This window comes from Bos indicus x Bos taurus, chromosome 2, assembly GCF_003369695.1.
Source record: "Bos indicus x Bos taurus breed Angus x Brahman F1 hybrid chromosome 2, Bos_hybrid_MaternalHap_v2.0, whole genome shotgun sequence".
NCBI lineage: Eukaryota > Metazoa > Chordata > Mammalia > Artiodactyla > Bovidae > Bos > Bos indicus x Bos taurus.
The window spans coordinates 129,886,461-129,902,995 of NC_040077.1; the positions used below are offsets into that span (position 1 = coordinate 129,886,461).

At 57.7% G+C, this 16,535-nt stretch overlaps 1 protein-coding gene across 1 annotated transcript in view; it reads right to left on the reverse strand.

Moving 5' to 3' along the window:
* The window catches only part of EPHA8 (EPH receptor A8), a 35,515-nt gene extending 22,504 nt beyond the window's left edge, over nucleotides 1-13,011 (reverse strand). Inside the window, exons 1-3 of the mRNA XM_027520984.1 lie at nucleotides 12,918-13,011; nucleotides 7,524-7,588; nucleotides 491-1,154 (exon numbers count right to left, since the gene is read on the reverse strand). Coding sequence (XP_027376785.1) covers nucleotides 491-1,154; nucleotides 7,524-7,588; nucleotides 12,918-13,011 — 823 coding nt within the window. The remainder of the gene's footprint in view (nucleotides 1-490; nucleotides 1,155-7,523; nucleotides 7,589-12,917) is intronic.
* Between the last annotated feature and the right edge of the window lie 3,524 nt (nucleotides 13,012-16,535).

Sequence of the window (16,535 nt, forward strand, 5' to 3'; positions counted from 1 at the left end):
CTCTGTGACTTCCCAGCTGTGCGACCTTGGGGAAGTTACTTTCCCTCTCTGGGCTTCAGCATCCTTATCTTTAAAGCCAGGATAATAAAAGCTCCTATTTCACTGGATAGCTTTGGGGATTAAATGCGTTCATACGTGAAAAGCGCTTAGAATACTGCCGGCTGTGGTAGGTTCCATCGCTGTCCCTAACACGAGTAGGTACCCAGTTAGTACACCGCAGTCACACAGGTGCCCAGAGATGGAGCTCTGCACAACACCCACGGAGGAGCTACCTGGCTGTAGTGTTTTTCCCTCCCGGCAAGACACATACAGCACACGCACTGGTGGCCTGGAGACCCAGGAGCGCTAGGGCTTCATGCTTCCTCCCAGGTGCTGTGAGCACCACCCAGACACCTGCCGACTGAGCCAACCCTGCCTGCCACCCCCACCCCCCGCCAGCCCTGCCGGGACTGAGCCCAGCTGTCAGCCCACCGTGCAGAGGCGTGCTCACCCACGCAGGCGTCCCGCCGCTCCTCGTAGCCCGCACTGCACACGCACTTGCCGATGGGCACCAGCCACTCGCCCTCGGCGCTGCAGTACATCTTGGGCGTGTCCCGCTCCTCGGAGTGCCGCACGCACTGGCCCCGCACCTCCACCAGCGAGGAAGAGTCGGCTCCCGTCACCGCCTCCGAGAAGGCGGCCAGGTTGCGCACCATGGTGGGGCACTTCTTGTAGTAGATGCGGAGGGACAGGATGGCCAGGCAGGCGCCGATGTCCTGGAAGGCCAGGTAGAAGCCGCGCTTGCTGAGGGGCCCCACGCCGCGCACCTCCGTGTTGAGCTTGAGGCGCCGCACGCCCAGGTCGGCCCCCGTGAAGCTCTCGTCGGCCGCGATGGTGTCGATCTTGAGGAACTGGCTCTCCTGCGTGCTGGCGCCCAGGTCGCGGTCCGACTCCAGGTAGTAGAGGTTGAAGGTCTCCTTGCAGGTGCCCAGCACGCCGGGCATGCTGTTGCAGTCCCGCAGGGTGAACTTGATCTCGGCATAGACACGCCGGGCACCGTCACGGGGCACCCAGCTGGTCCGCAGCCAGTTGTTCTGGTTGGGGCTCATGACATTGCATACCTGGTACGTGTGGATGGGCTGGAAGGACTCGTCCACCTCGTTGATGGAGTCCCACTGCGGGCAGAGAGACCACAGCCGGCTGAAACGAGAGGCAGCGGCTGGCCCTCTCTTGCCACAAGCCACATGCACGGTGCTAGGGGAGGTCTGGGAAAGAAGACTGAACATTCTCCAGCCTCAAGGGGCTGACCTTCCAGTGGACTGTCAGCCATCAAGAGGCCAAGCACCCCACACGTGGTTATGGGGAAGGAGTATTAGTCACTCAGTCGTGTCCGACTCTTTGTGACACTGTGGACTGTAGCCCACCAGGCTCCTCTGTCCGTGGGATTCTCCAAGCAACAGTACTGGAGTGGGTTGCCATTCCCTTCTCCAGGGGATCTTCCCGACCCAGGGATCAAACCTGTGTCTCTTCCATCTCCTGCACTGCAGGCGGATTCTTTACCACTGAGCCACCGGGGACATCCTGAGGAAGCGTTATCTGTTGCCTTTTCACAGAACCAAGGGGTTCAGACCTAGAGCCGTGTGTCCAGGGTCACATGGCTAGTGAGTGATGACGCCAGGACTGGAACTGATGCCAAAGCCACAAAGCTCTGACCTCGTTTCTACACAGCTACTCTGTCACTCCCAGAGTGGGGTGACTTGCGTGGGGAAGTCAGTGAGCCCACCGCTCCAGTTTTCACATCAGCTGCCAGAAAGATCTTTTTAATTGCATGAAGCTATGTTGTACCCTGGCCTCAAATCCTTCAGCAGCACCCCCTGAACTGGTGCTTGTTGAGTGACTGTCTGATGGATGGATTCCTCTGCCTTGCTGTGTGTGATGTTCCCTCTGCCCCCACCACGGGCTGCCCTGGCTGCGGGAAAGTTGAGTATGATCACTTCTGTGTCAGGTGCCAGCCAGGCGTCACTGATTCAGAGGTAAACCAGTGACCATCACCGACACAATCAACGGATTGAAAAGGCAACCTGCAGAAGGGAAGAAAACACCTGCAAACCACGTATCTGATATGGGATTAGTATCCAGAATATATAAAGAACTTCTACAATTCAAACGCGAAGAACCAAACAGACCTAATTAGAAAACAGGCAAAGGACGTGAACAGACTTTTCTCTAAAGAAGATACACAGATGGCTGAAGCGCAGGTGGAAAGATGCTTAGCGTCACCAAGCATCAGGGAAATTCAAATCAAAACCACAGTGAGGTGCCACTTCACACCCATTAGCTATCATCAAAGCAACTGAAAATAACAAGGGTCGGCGAGGATGTGGAGAAATTGGAACCCTGTGTATTGCTAGTGGGAATGTTAACTGGCGCAGCCACTGTGGAAAACAGTGAATGCCAAGAAACTAAACATAGAATCACCACAAGTTCCTCTTCTGGGTGTGTACCCGAAAGAAACAAAAGCAGGGACACAATCAGAGATTTGCACACCCGTGCGTATCGCAGCCCCAAGGTGGAAAAGCAAGTGTCCCTCTGGATAAGTGGACAAACAGCATGTGCCCACTGATACAGCGGGGTACCGGGAAACTCTGACACGTGCCACATGCAACGTGGGGGAACCTTGAAGACCTTATGCCGCGTGAACTAAATCAGGCACAAAAGGACAAGTCCTATATGCTCCCACTTGTATGAGGCGCTCACCTCAGGTTCCTAGAGACAGAGAGTAGACTGGTACTTACCAGGGGCTGAGGCGAGAGGGTCATGGGAGTTATTATAGTTTAATGGATACAGAGTTTCAGTCTGGGAAGATGAAAGCATTCTGGAGATGGACGGGGTAACGGTCACATAACAGTGTGAATGGACTTAATGCCACTGAACTGGAGGCTCACAAATGGCTAAGATGGCAAATGTTGTGTTAAGTGTATTTTGCCGCAGGAGGAGAAGGGGACAACAGAGGATGAGATGGTTGGATGGCATCACCAACTCCACGGACATGAGTTCGGGTAAACTCTGGGAGTTGGTGATGGACAGGGAGGCCTGGTGTGCTGCAGTCCACGTGGTCGCAAAGAGTCGGACACGACTGAGCGACTGAACTGAACTAATGAAAAGAATTGCACAAGAAATACTCTCTCCCCGCAAGCCCCTCACATTCTCACAGATAGAGTGTGGAGGGTGTGGGTACTCAGGCTGTGGGCACTCAGGCTGTGGCAAAACCTCCTGCAGGGCTGAGGCTGGACCTTCCTGCAGCGGTGGGAGAGAAGAGCCCTAGCAGAGGCTGGCAAAGGCCAGCAATGTTCAGCAAGCCCAGTCTGGACACAGAAGAGCCAAGCCGAAGACACAGAGTTGAGAAATGAAACAGGAGTCGAGAGGTCTGGGTTCAGTCTCAACTGGCTGTGTGACCTTAGGCAAATGGCCACTCCTCTCTGGGCCCCAGCTTCCTTAGCGGCAGAATGCTGATCGGCCGGGAGTAGTCGCTGTTGGGCTGAGTTCAGTGGATTCCTCAGGGTTCTGAGGAGGGGCTGGGGGCCAAGGGCGGACGGAGGAGACAGGCTCTGGGGTCGCTGTCCTGGGTGCACCAGAGACGCAGGGCCGTGATCTCGCTTGGGCCTCTGTGGGTATTGTCTCTGAACTAGGGACCCTATTGCTTAAGCAGGGGTCAGGGAGGGGAGTTTGGGAGGAGGGGGGAGGAAGCAAAGACCACTCCTCACTGTGCTCTGAGAATCAGCAGGGTCCCGAGCTGTCCCACAAGCACTAGAGTGGGGATCTGGGGCATCCTGAGTCTTCCCTGCCTGACAAAAACCCCTCGATCTGACTTCATCTTGGTCAGCTATATGGTCTCAATCCCCAGCCAGCTTATCTGTAAGAGGGGCTTAGAAAGGCCCCACTTCAGTGAGACTTGAGAGGATGAACGGAAAAAAAAACTGCCCGGTGCTTAGCTTGGGCCTGGCCCTGAAGGGGACTGACATGATGCTGGACTGCCATCATCCCAGCCCCCCATGCCTGCCTCCAGGGACCCCTGGGGAAGCAGACCAGGGCGTGCCAGCCTCACCTGAAAGACTGTATGCTTCCTGCATGCCCCCCACCCCAAGAAGGGCCCCCATGCTGCACCCCACTCTGCAGCCGGGGCTCTGGGCAGCACTGTGTCACATCTGGGGTTAAAGTCGTTGTCACAGTTAATGGAGCACCGAAGAGCCAGCCAGCCGCTCACTGTCTGTTTCCTGCCAGGGACCCGGATAAATTAATCAGCTCGATCCCAGTCTGCTCCAGCCGCCCGAGCGGGGCCAAAGGCCTGGCTTAGCCTCAGGGGCTGCCGCAAACACAGAGAGTGGCACAAATTCCTGGCGGGTGGTACAAGGGCAGAATCAGCCCTGTTCTCTACCTGGGGCACCCCCACTCCATGCCAGGTGCCATGCCCACCCCAGCTGCCTCTCTGGCCCCTGGCACATACCACACCCCCGCCCCCCGTCCCCACTATCCCTATGGAACTCTGTCCCCTTCCAGGAACCGAAAGCAGCAAACCAGCTGTGCATCCCTGGGCAGATCACATTCCCTCTCTGAGCTTTGGACTTCTCATAGGTAAACCGAGGTAGCTAACACCTGCCCCTTTTAGCTACTCCAGGGGCTGTTGAGGATCAAGAGACAATAAAAAGGAATATTCACGAGTGGCTGTTAATTCACCAGGTGAGGTGGAGCACGACCCAGTGCATGGACGGAGGGGTCCGAAGAGAGGGGTGCAGCCTGGTTAGAAGCATGAATTCTGGAGCCAGACTCCCCAGATCTTAGCACAGACGCTTAACCTCTCAGAGCATCTGGTTTCTTGCTGGTACAATGTCCTTTTCCTGCATCATCTCTCAGATGACAGCTGCAGGGAGCAGGTTCTGTGATCATCCTTGTGTTATAAACGAGGAGGTGGAGGCGAGGTAAAGGGACTGGCCTGAGTCATGCTGATTAGAGGCTGCAGAGCACCGGCTCATCCAGACCCAGCACCGCTGGCTTTAGGCTATGCGGCCTGCCTGATGGTCTGATAACTTGCTGATGCTGGAGACAGTCATGGATGACCCTTGTACCCAGGGTGCTTAACAGACTCCAGAATCAGAGGATGGATGGAATCGCAGGGACCATCAACCTCCACCCAGCTACAAACTTATTCAACAAAAGATTCCCAGGCCCCTCCCCAGACCCCCTGGACAGGGCACCTGCATGTTTCACCTGCCAGCTTGGCACAGGTTCAAGATCCAGAGCTTGGAAACAGAGATCTCATCTGGCTTTCTCTCTCCTCTGGGCAAGCCCCATCTCCAGGCCCCGTACTGAGAGGAGGTGGTCCCTGTTTCAGTAAATAATGCAGGATCGGTTCCCAGCCCTTCACAAGGTGACACAGGGACTCGGTGAGGGCTCCAGGCCCAGAGATCTGAGCTGGCATCCATCACTTGAAACCTGCCTGACAGTGGAAAGATTTTTTCTCGCTGCTCTGAGCCTCGGCTTCCTCATCTGTGAAATGGGATGGCTGTACCACTTGCAGGATTAGTAGTGGTGATTAAACGAGAAAACGCCCACAAATTGTTAAGAGCTATGTGACTTCTATGGTCGTTCAGACGGTAAAGTGTCTGCCTGCAATGCGGGAGACCTGGTTTTGGTCCCTGGGTCGGGAAGATCCTCTGGAGAATGAAACAGCAACCCAGTCCAGGACTCTTGCCTGGAAAATGCCATGGATGGAGGAGCCTGGTAGGCTATAGTCCACGGGGTCGCAAAGAGTCGGACACGACTGAGCGACTTCACTTTATGTGAATATAAGTTATTTGTTCTAATTCTCAAGCGAAATGAGTAACTCTGAACCACTCTTTTTTTAGGGGGTTTTGCTTGTTTGTTTTTGGCCGTGCCATACAGCTTGCAAGATCTTTAGCTCCCCAACCGGGTACTGAACCTGCACCTTTGGCCGTGAAAACGCGGAGTCCTAACCAGTGGACCAACAGGGAATTCCCCGAGCTACTCTTCACAGCATCCCGCAAACAAAAGAACCTTGCATCACCAGCAAAGTCCAGTCATATTTCTCACCACGCACCCCTGCTTAAAATCCTTCCTACTTCTTGTTACCCTAAAAACCAAGTCCTAAGTTCTGAGTGGGACAGAGGGACAGAGACATCCAGCGCCAACCAGGGGTTCAAGTCCATTCCTGCCCAGCTGCTGAGTCTCAGAGGAGACGCTGACCCAGCCCACAGCCAGGCAGTCGCCTCCTCTTGGGTCAGCCCCTGCCACTGGCAGAGCCGGTTCCCTGCACCAAAGCCCTTCACACGCATGAGCACCCCGGGAGACAGCCAGGCGGGACACACAGAAGAGCCCCTCAAGGGGAGAGGCTGAGGCCCTGGGGGGTAAAGGGACACTCCCAGGGCCCAGCCTTTGTCTTCAGGCAGGGCTGCCGTGCTGAGGCACAGAGGGGGTCCCTCCTGGCTCTCAGGGACCCTGGTCTGCCCCTTCAACTCCCTGAAGCCTGGTGCATGGGGACTGATGACAACAGACTCAGCTTACCTCCACCTGGGGACCAGACCCCCAGAGAGAGAGGAGCTGGGATTGTCCTGACCCCAGTCACAGTCCCCAGACAGCCCAGATTACAATCTTACCCCAGAGTAAAGAAATACTCAAAGATCAGCTCAGTGTCATTGTCATCATTAATATTATGATCACTCTGTCTCCGGAGCCATGGAAGCAGAAGTGTTCACGAAAGAAGTTATGGGTACCAGACATGTTTGTGTCTATGGTGGGCATGTGTGTGTTTCTGATCATGTTTATAGGAGGAAATTTATGTGAGATATAGCCATAATACACACTAATGACAATGATAATGATAATAATACATGTAATGGAGGCCTGTGCTGGGCATGGTGCCAAGACCACGTGTCATCTCCCTTAACCCTCCCAGCAAACCCCAAGAGGTTGCCACGTGCTCATCCCATTCTACAGACAGGGAGACGGAGACTCATGGAGGTGAAGTGGTGACCCAAGGACACTCAGCTTGTGGATGGTCCCACCAAGCTCATGGGTTGCATTGGCTTTACCACCCTGCCTTCCTGAGATTTAAGAGAATCGTGGGGACCGGGCAGTGCATCCTTGGCTCTGGACACTCGGGGTTACCATGCCAACGCCCCAGGAGGGCAGAAGGGAGTCACCTGTGAGTACAGGGATCTAATGGGCTGAGCCCAGCATCACCATGGAGGCCAGATGGGCCTGGGACACAGATGTAAGAATACCACATTCAGGCCTCAGACTGGAAGAAGGGGGAGCCGGCCCCGGACTTGGTTCTGGAATTCCAGAAGTCTGCATGCGCTAAATTTAAGAAGTCAGCAGCTCTGTCTCTGACTGCTGTGCATCCTTGGGTAAGTCCCTTCACCTCTCGTGGCCTCTGCTTTCTTTTGATCTGCCTGATGATAAGACCTGGGCATCACGGCCTCTCTGTTCACAGAGGGACAGCACTGGCCCCACTGCCCTTTACTCACCCCGTGAGCCGGATACGTGAGCCAGCCCCAGTCCCCGTGGATGGTGGACGTGTCCAGCAAGTTCACTGCAGAAAAGAAGATAAGAGCACATCAGATCCCTGGGCCCCCCTTCCCCAGTCCCCTAGGACCAGGGTGGCCTGGCCACACTGGCCTGCTCTCAGCCCCGAACACTCCAGCTCCAGTTTCTGGGTCCTTTCTCACCTCACTGGCCTTCAAGGCTCAGTTCAAGTTCTTGCTCTTTCCTGAAGCCTTCCTCCACCACCACAAAATATAATCTTCTCACCTCCCAGAAGACTCAAGTCTTCTCCGAGTGCTAGGCTGCCTCGATTGGGGGGTGCAGTGAGATGCCAGAGGTCTGGGCTTGGCGGTCCGGGAGGTCTGGATCTGAATCATAGCTCTGCCAGCTGGGAGCTGTGAGTCCCTGAGCAAGTTTCCTCCATCCCTGAGCCCCCACTTCCTCCCCTGTAAAATGGGGTGACAGTAATGCCTGCCTTACAGGGGGCTGTGAAGATGACCTGACCCTGGGCCACTTACAGGACATGGTGGCATTCCAAAGCACCCACTGATGTTTGCACTGTAAGTCAAACCTCCACCCAGAGAACTGGACCCAGCTTTCCCATCACCAGGGTCCCCAAAAGGCACCTCGCACCGAGCAGGTCCTCGGCGCGAGGAGGTCCTTGGGCATGGAGGGCTTTGGAGGAGGAAGCACTGCCTCACAGGGAGCACGTAGTGTATGCTGGGCTCTGCTAGAGGAGCTTGCAGTGCCTCATCTGTGGCCCACACGGCAACACCGAAAGGTGCTCATTCCTCTGCCCATTTTCCAGATGAAAACACTCAGCCTCAGGGAAGATCAGGACGATGCCTGGAGCTCCACAGGTGTGACTCCTGGGCTGGCACCCAGAGCACCACAGACAAAGCCGCCAGCCCTGGCAGCTTGAGCCTGAGGAGCAGGAATCTCTGGGTTGTCACAGTGGCAGAGAAAGGAGTGCTGGCCCAAAAGGCAAGTTTACTCTAAGCCAGACCCCTGAAGGGGATCCTGCAAAGTACCAAGAACAGGGTAAGAAAAAAACCTGCTTTTAGAATCAGACACTGCTGGGCTCACATCTCAATACAGCTACTTGGTAGCCGGTGACCTGCACTTCACTGAACCTCAGTTTCCTCATCTGTAAAATGGGGATAATGATACATAAGGGTGGGCGACAGTAAACTGCACGCCTGGACCCCATGCTTCACCAAAGCTGGCTCCTGTTTCCTGAGTCCTGGCCCCTGCCTCTCTCTTGGTACCTAGGAGCAGTGAGCATCACTCACTTTAAGGTGATAAAGATGCACCAAACTGGGAAGAAATCAGGGCTGCTGTGTGTCCTTGGGTAAGTCCCTTCACCAATGTGGGCCCCTGCTGCCTTTGATCTATCTGATGAAAGGAGTCTGGGCTCCGAGTCTCACAGCTTTCATTTCCCTTTCTCTTCTATCTACCCACCTCTCCCAGCCAGCAATCACTCCAACCAACCTGATCTGCTAACTTAGGAAGGCCGCAGAGGGTTAAAATGGGCCTTCCTGGAACTTTCCCGAAGACAGGGTGGGTGCTGTCCTCCGGCCTGAGATTTGTATAGCTCTGCGCCTGCCCCTCAGTGATGGAGACAAGTGTCATCAGGAAATGTTGGGAGTGCGGATGCTCTCATGCGCTGATTTTCCTCCTCTTCCTCCCCTCACTCTCCCCACCCAGCGACGGCTGGGGGTGTTCCAGAGGCCAGCTGGAAAAAGGACTTGCCGAGCCAGGGAGGGCCTTCTGAGCTCTGGCTTGGAATCCCCCCCAGGGGCGGGGGGGTGGCCGGGTGGGACCAGGGGATGGAGGCAACGTCCGCAGGAGGATCTCCCTTCCCCAAGCCGAACCGGCCCCACGCCAGGGCGGCCGGCAAAGAAGCCTTCCCGCCTCCCTCCCTCCCCGGCAATGGCGAGAAAACTGGGTCAGGAGCTCTCTCCTCCTGCTGGCGGGTGGGCGGGGGAGGGGCTGCGCTGCAGTTTACCCCAGACCAGCGGGCTGAGTTTGGGGAGTGGGGAGGAGGGGTGTGGACAGGGACCTGTAGGCTCCCCCGCCACACCCCACATCCCAGATGGGGGTCTTGGAACTGAAGGGCCCCTGGGCCAGCACCGCCCAGACACAACTCAGACCTGCACCCACCCAGGGGCCGCTGGGACTTCTCCCCCTGATCACCCCGACTCTAGAGGCAGAGGCCTGCAGACCCCCACTTTCCAGGCCTTCCCTCCCCTCTGGGAATCCCCATGATCAATCAGCCATGATCAATCAGCCAAGGCGGGGAGCGGGGGAGGGGGGGCTCAGATAATCCAAAGATAAATCAAAAGTCGATTCTATTGGATTCAGAAAGAGCGACCAGATTCCAAGCCTGCTTGTTCCAATTCCTTCCAGACCAGCTTCTGTCCATCCCCTCCCTGATTCTCTCTCTGTCCCCCTCTTCCCCATGTCCTGTCCCCTTCTCCTGGGGGGACACAGAGGTCTCTCACAGGAGGCTCCAGGCCCACAGGAGGTCTCACAGGGCTGGAGGGAAGTCCAGGGCTAGGCCTCTCCTGCAGGGACCTGAGTCCCCTTGGAGAGGCCAATGCTTTGGCTCACCAGGGCCGGGCTTTCTCTGTCCTCTTGCGCTGCTGGACTATAGGTCTGTGTGACCCCTGGGAAGTCGATGACCCTCTCTGGGCCCATCTCCCCACTTGCAAATGGAGAACTGGACATTCGGTGTCTCAGGGCCTTCAGGGAAGCAACCACTTAACCCCTCTGTGCCTCAGTTTCCTCATCAGCCAGATGTCTGCAGGCGTCCCTCCCAGGCCTACCTGCCGGCCTGTTCTGGGGGATCAAACGGGTCCCTCCCCTGTTCTGAGAAGCACAGATAATTCCTAAGCCTTTCCTGTTTGACTGAGGAAGGTATTATGCGATTTCTTTTTTTCCTCCCGTGCCGTCACCTTCCCCCATTCCATTTCGCTGAGACTAATACTTAAATTGATTTACATTCCCGGAGGACACGGCACGTGGTGGTGAGGCTAGAGAATTCGGGGTGGCCAGGGGATGTCAGCTGGGATGTGAATGCCTCGGAGATCACCCCAAATTGGTGGATAATCCACGTCAAAGAGTGATAAGGGGCTTTGAGCCTGGTGGGGTTCGGGGGCACCCCTGCAGGTGCAGGTCCGTCCCCAGCCCTGTGAGGGACCTGGCACAGGGTACTTGGGTAGCCTGGGGGCACTGTCACCTCTGCAGGACCCCCACTGGGGAAAGAGTCCCCTCCCTGAGTTCCCACAGTCTCCCCCGTCCGGTCCTGGCCCTGCACCAGCGCACAGACTCCTGGCTGTCCTGCGTGGAACCCAGGCCCCAGGTCTCCACCCAGGACCTTTGGACCTGCGAGGGTAACCTGTGCCCAGGCAGGGGCGCCCTGCTGTGCTGATCAAATAGGTGTGGCCGGGCCCTGGCACCAGGCCTGCCTGCCTCCCTCCCACCCTTGACAGACGTCCCCCACTTCCTCTCCTGGTGACCTTGCCTCCTCCCCAACTGCTGCCCCTCTCCGGACACAGCCTCTCTCCCAGGCCAAAACAGTCTGCCCTCTGCTCAGGAGCCGGGTCAAAGTTCCTTCCTAGGTGGATCTGGGGTTTGCCAGTCTGGCATTCTGGAGGGTGCTGGATCCTCCTCAAAGAAGAGGGTTGAAGCACGGAGTTGGGGCTGTACCACCCAATGCCCAGGCACTCGCTGTGGGCCCTTCAGAATTCCCCTGGGCATCCAACCCAGAGGAAACTGTGCTCAGGCCACAGCTCCCAGACCTCCCAGGCCCCTTGTGTCCCGTTCCCTACTCACCCCTCAGCTCCCTTGCTCTGGTCCCTGCTCCCTGCGTGGCCCGTTTCATTGGTGGTTGAGTTTATATATATCTTTGTGTGTTGGTGCTGTGCACATGCATTTCTAGGGACACGAATGCAAGTTTGAGGGTCTTTTCATACATGTGGTGTCTGCCCACAATGTGCATATTTTCACACGCACGAATCTTTACATGCACATGCATGCACCTGTGTACTGGCCGCACTTCTGTGCATCTGACTATAGGGGTGTGGGGGCTGTCCACGCACATGAGTCTCTGCGGGCCTGTGTCTCTCTGTGTGAATCCCAACACGTGGCTGCTGGTGCATGTGTGATTGTGGGTACAACTGTGTCTCTGTGAGCTGCTCGTGTGTGAGGGGTGGATTGGTGGTGTGTCTAAGCATGGATGAGGAACACCGGCTCTGGAGCTCCCTGGAATCTGGGAGTTCATCCTGCCAGGCTGAGGATGCAGCTCTGGAGCCAGGCTGTGAACCCTAGGATTTGCACAGAGCCCCGGGTCAGGCCTTCTCCTGGCAGAGCTGCAAGAGGAGAAGGGGTCCTGGGCAGGGGTCGGGTGAGGAGCAGAAACCAGGGCAGCGTCCTGAGCTGGACCTGGGGTGCCCGGTGGAATAAGGGGTGAGTGTGTGTGTGTGTGTGTGTACGCTCACGTAGGTGTGCAGCCCTAGGTGCTGGGGGAGCCTGACAGATGCCCCCTCCCGGCTTCCCTTATCCCCTCCCAGATCCTTTTGGTTTCTACTGCTCAGCCCACACCCTCATCCTGCGTCCCCCCGGAGTGACCGGACTTCCCCAGCCTTGTCCCTGGACAAGACCCAGCCCTCTGGCCTTGCCCACCTCAGTCAGTCTGCAGCCTGCTCAGCCCCCTCCTCCCGGGCCCCTTCTCCCCACCGCCCACGGAAGCTGCTTCCCCTGGGGCTGGCTGCTGTCCTTCCGCCCCCACCCCCAGCCCTCCAGCCCAGCCCACTTCCAAGACCCTCATTCCCTGCCCTTCACGCCGGTCTTCCCCCAGACCCGGTCCTGTTCTCTGGTCCTCCTGCCTCCCTTCCTGGTCCCCATCCCTGGACGCCCGGCGCTTCTCTTCAGCCCCCTGAACCTCCCCCTGCATCCTGGGTCCCTCTGTCCTCTGCCCCACCGCGTGCCCTGCCCTGCCTCCTCTCTCCCCTACATTGCTTCTCTTGTCTGCCGTCCTCCGGTCCGGTCCCTTCATCCCCAGTGTCCGATCCGCAGTTCCCTGTCCCCAGCTCCGAACCCCTGAGTCCCGTCCCCCTGTCCCTCGTGCCTCTCTGTCCCTCATCCTCAAGCCCTCGGGTCCCTCTCCCCCCAGCCCTGTCCCAGGCGCTCCGTCCCCTGACCCCGGGTGTCTCGCGGTGCCACCCCTCCCCACCCAGATCCAGGGATCCCAGCCCCTCGGGCACTGGGGTCGAGGGGAAGGAAGTTGAGCCTCTCGGCGGGCTCGCTCCGGCTGCTGCGCGCGCCGCGCCCCCGGCCCCTCGGCCACCCCCGCCCCTCCAGCCGCCGCTGCTCACCTTCGCCGCGCGCCGCGGACACGCAGGTGGCCGCCGCCGCCGCGGCCGTGACGACCCAGAGCGCGGGGGGCAGGCGGCCCCGGGCGGGGGCCATGGCCGGGCCGGGCGGGCGGGCGGGGGCGCCGCGCACCCTGGGCTCGGCCGCGGCCGCCCGCGCGTCGGCGCGCTCCCTGCTCTCCCGCACACCCGGCGGCCGGGCGCACACACCGGCGCACACGCCGGCTCGCAGCGCACACGCGGGCACCCGCGCCCGCCCCTGCCGCCGCCGCCGCCGCCCCGGGCGGGGGCCGGCCTGTCACGGCGCCGCCGAGCCAATCAGCACCGAGGCGGGTGCGGGGGGGACACGGAGCCCGCACCGCGGACACCTACCCGCGGATACCGCCGCCCGCCCCACGTGCGCACGCTCGCGCCAGCACCTTCACGCCGCGCACCCAACCAGGGGTCCGGACGCCTGGCAACACACTGACCCACCGGTTGGGGTCGGGGGAGGCCCTGCGTGGATAGACACGGACACGCTCACTCTTACACACGTGACCCTCAGGCACACGCATCCCCCAACAAACTGCCTCGCACGCGGTGATGTGCACACACTAGTTCACGGACGGAGGCTCAGACACTGGCTTAGAGACAAACTCACGAGCGCTTTTAGTTAAAAATGCTCTCCCCTGACCCACCCCCAATGACTGGGCACCCCGAATTTAGGTGAGGCCTTAGAGCCCCTTGATCATGCGCTCGGCACTCAGGGACCCGACCAACGTTTTAGGGCTGGCTTTGAGGAAGTTTCTAAACCTCCCTGAGTCTCAAGGTCCATGTCGGTAGAACAGGGATAAGAGGGTCTGTGTCCTAGAGTGGATGTGAAAATTATATGCAAGGACCCAGGTAAGGTGCCCCGCCGTCCGCCAGGCACACAGCCAGGTGGCCAGCTTGGCTGAAGGCGGTTACCATTCCCTGCTTCTCCTCCCTTGACCTTCCCCACTCCAGTTCCAGGCCCAGGATTAGGGATCGCCTCCTGGAGGGTGGGGGGAGGTGAGGGGGGGGGGAGGCTGCAGTCTGTTGGGGAAGGACCGGAGAAGGGGCTCCCTCCTGAAGCTGACTCTCTCCCCAGGAGCACCGGGTGGGCCAAACTGTCTGGGAAGCAGAGATCTACAGTCCTGGGGGCTGGCCAGCAAGTGTGTGCCCACCAGGGCAAGTTCCACCTCTGCCTCTGACTTCCATCTGCTGCTCAGCACCCTCTGAATGTATTTCCACTATTCTGCTCCCTGGGGAAGAATTGGACCCATGGCTGGAGGTTACACAGGATGATAAAGGCCATTTGGGGATTCTTTTGGCGTCGCAGACCCTGCTTTAACCATTTTATAAACTTGCTCTACTTTAAGCCTCGCACAACCCTGCAGGGGAGGTGCAGCTAAGAAAACTGAAGCGCACAAAGGCCATCATTTGCCTGAGATCGCACAGCTGGCTAAACGCTGGAGAGGTACTCAGATCCAGATCTGCCGGACTCCAAAGCCCACTTCTTTTCCTGTGCGTCTTTCTTTGTTACAGAAAGGGGAAGACGGTTTGTATTAGGAGCCCTTTTTGAACGGCTCAGACCAACAGCCTCAAAGATGTAGTTAGCCCCTTGTTACCAGAGGCATTCAAACCGACACTGGCTAGAGACTGCTCCAGGAAGCTGGGGGTCAGGGGAGCAGACTGGACTAGACCCAGAGAGGCAGACAGGCAGGCACGCTAATGAAACCTGCCAAGGGAAGTGTTCCCAGCTCCAGTCAACTTTGCCCTGGGGGTATCAGCCCAGTTTTCTGCATTTTCAAGAGAAGCTGTATATCTGGGCTTTTAGTATTTAAAGTTACTAATGCAAACATTTTAATTACAAGTGTGTGGAAATCTGCGGAGAGGTGTCCATAGGATGCAGTACACTTGACCTTCCTTCTGAGCTTCCTCAGACAGAAGAGTCTCTGGCTGGCACCTGGCTCCTGGGCCACTGGGCTGTGGGCCAGGCAGGGCAGAAAGAAGCAGGCAGTTCAGGATGCAGTCAAGGCACTCCTGGGCATCCCCTACCCCAGCCAGGGCTCCCAGAAATATTCGCTGGCGGAGGAGGCTTTGTAGGGGACTGGGGTTCTCCATCCCCAGGTGAAGACCAAGCCCGTTGAACCTAGGCTTTGTCCATTTTGCAGGTGAGGAAGCTGGGGAGGCCTCTAAGGACTTGGTGAGAGTGAGGGGGAGTTCTCTGTCAGGGGCCTGCTCCATATTCTGAATCCTCTTGGGCAAAGTGAGAGAATTCCACCAGGTGTTCCATGGGCTAAGAGCAGTTTGCTTTCTTTTATCTAGCTGAGCTTCTGATACCCCCACAATGACGTCTCCTGGGGTCTCTCCTTCCACACCTTCCCTTCTGCCTGTCCCGAGTTTCCAAGTAGCAAGTTGCCAACCTGCCCATGGGGAGGAAGCAGCCATTGACCATCTCCACCGCCATCCCAACCCCCGCCACCCATCTTCAGCTCACCTGCAGCTTTCCTTCACTGTGTACCTCCCAGGCTGGACCCTGCGTCCCTCTCTCATAGAATTCCTGCATTCCCCGCTCCCGCCCCCATTTTAAAAAGGAGCGTGAGTTTTGTGAGGGTTGACTGCTGGAGCAGGAAACGACGAGGCACACTAGCAGACTCCATGATGCTTGTGGAGTGTGTCACCCCCTCCCTACAGGGTTCTGAACGCCCACGGCAGGGTCCCTGCTGGGTCCTGATGCTTTCTCCTGGTGCACAGTGGGTGCTCCGAGAACCTTTGCTGAATGATCCAATACACCTCGAGCAGATGCGTGGAGACCCACACCCTGCTGGCCCAGTGCTTGAGGCCATCGTTGCTGGAAGGCCATTTCTGGTTTACAGAACATCCTGCTTTCTGGATTGCTGTACAGCTGTGCTAACTGGACCTGCTACGTGAGCTTGACCTCAGCTCTTCCCAGGGGGTGAATCTGAACAATGCTCAGCCCTCCCATCAGCTCAGGGGCGCTTTGGGACTTTACTATACGGAGCAAGATGGAGGTGGGGCAGGCAGGGCTGGACCTGACCAAGCAGGGAGGCCACAGAGCCAGTCCTTTTCCAGCTCAAGGCCCCTCTCCGACCCTCGTTTTTTTCCTTCTGGGAGTGAGGAGAGAAGTCTGGAATGTCTGGCAAGCCCCCCTGTTACGTTCTCCATTAGTCTCCATTTCTGGGAGAAATACCCTCCCAAGAGTATTTCTTCTCACTGCACCTTTCTGAGCCTGTTTCCCCAACTGTACGAGAATAAGGAGAAAAGCGCATAATGAGGATGGATATGCCACCAAAGAGGGTTGCTCTGAGGCTCACATGAGTTCACAGGGGCAAATGTGCTTGGAGACCTGTCAAGACAGCTGAGGTTGGAAGGCATCACTGTTCTTTAAGGGAGGGGGTGGGAGCCAGGCTGTCCTTTGCCCCCGAGGGATGGGCCCTGCAGAGTGCCCCTTCGAGCACAGGGAGAGGAGATGTCCAGCAGGAGATGGGTATGTGGGGGGCACTGGCTAGTGGTGAGACCTCGCTCACCCTTGAGCCACCCTGACCCCTACCCTGATGTCTTATTGCCCCAAGCTGTCCACGCAGGGCCTAGACTTCT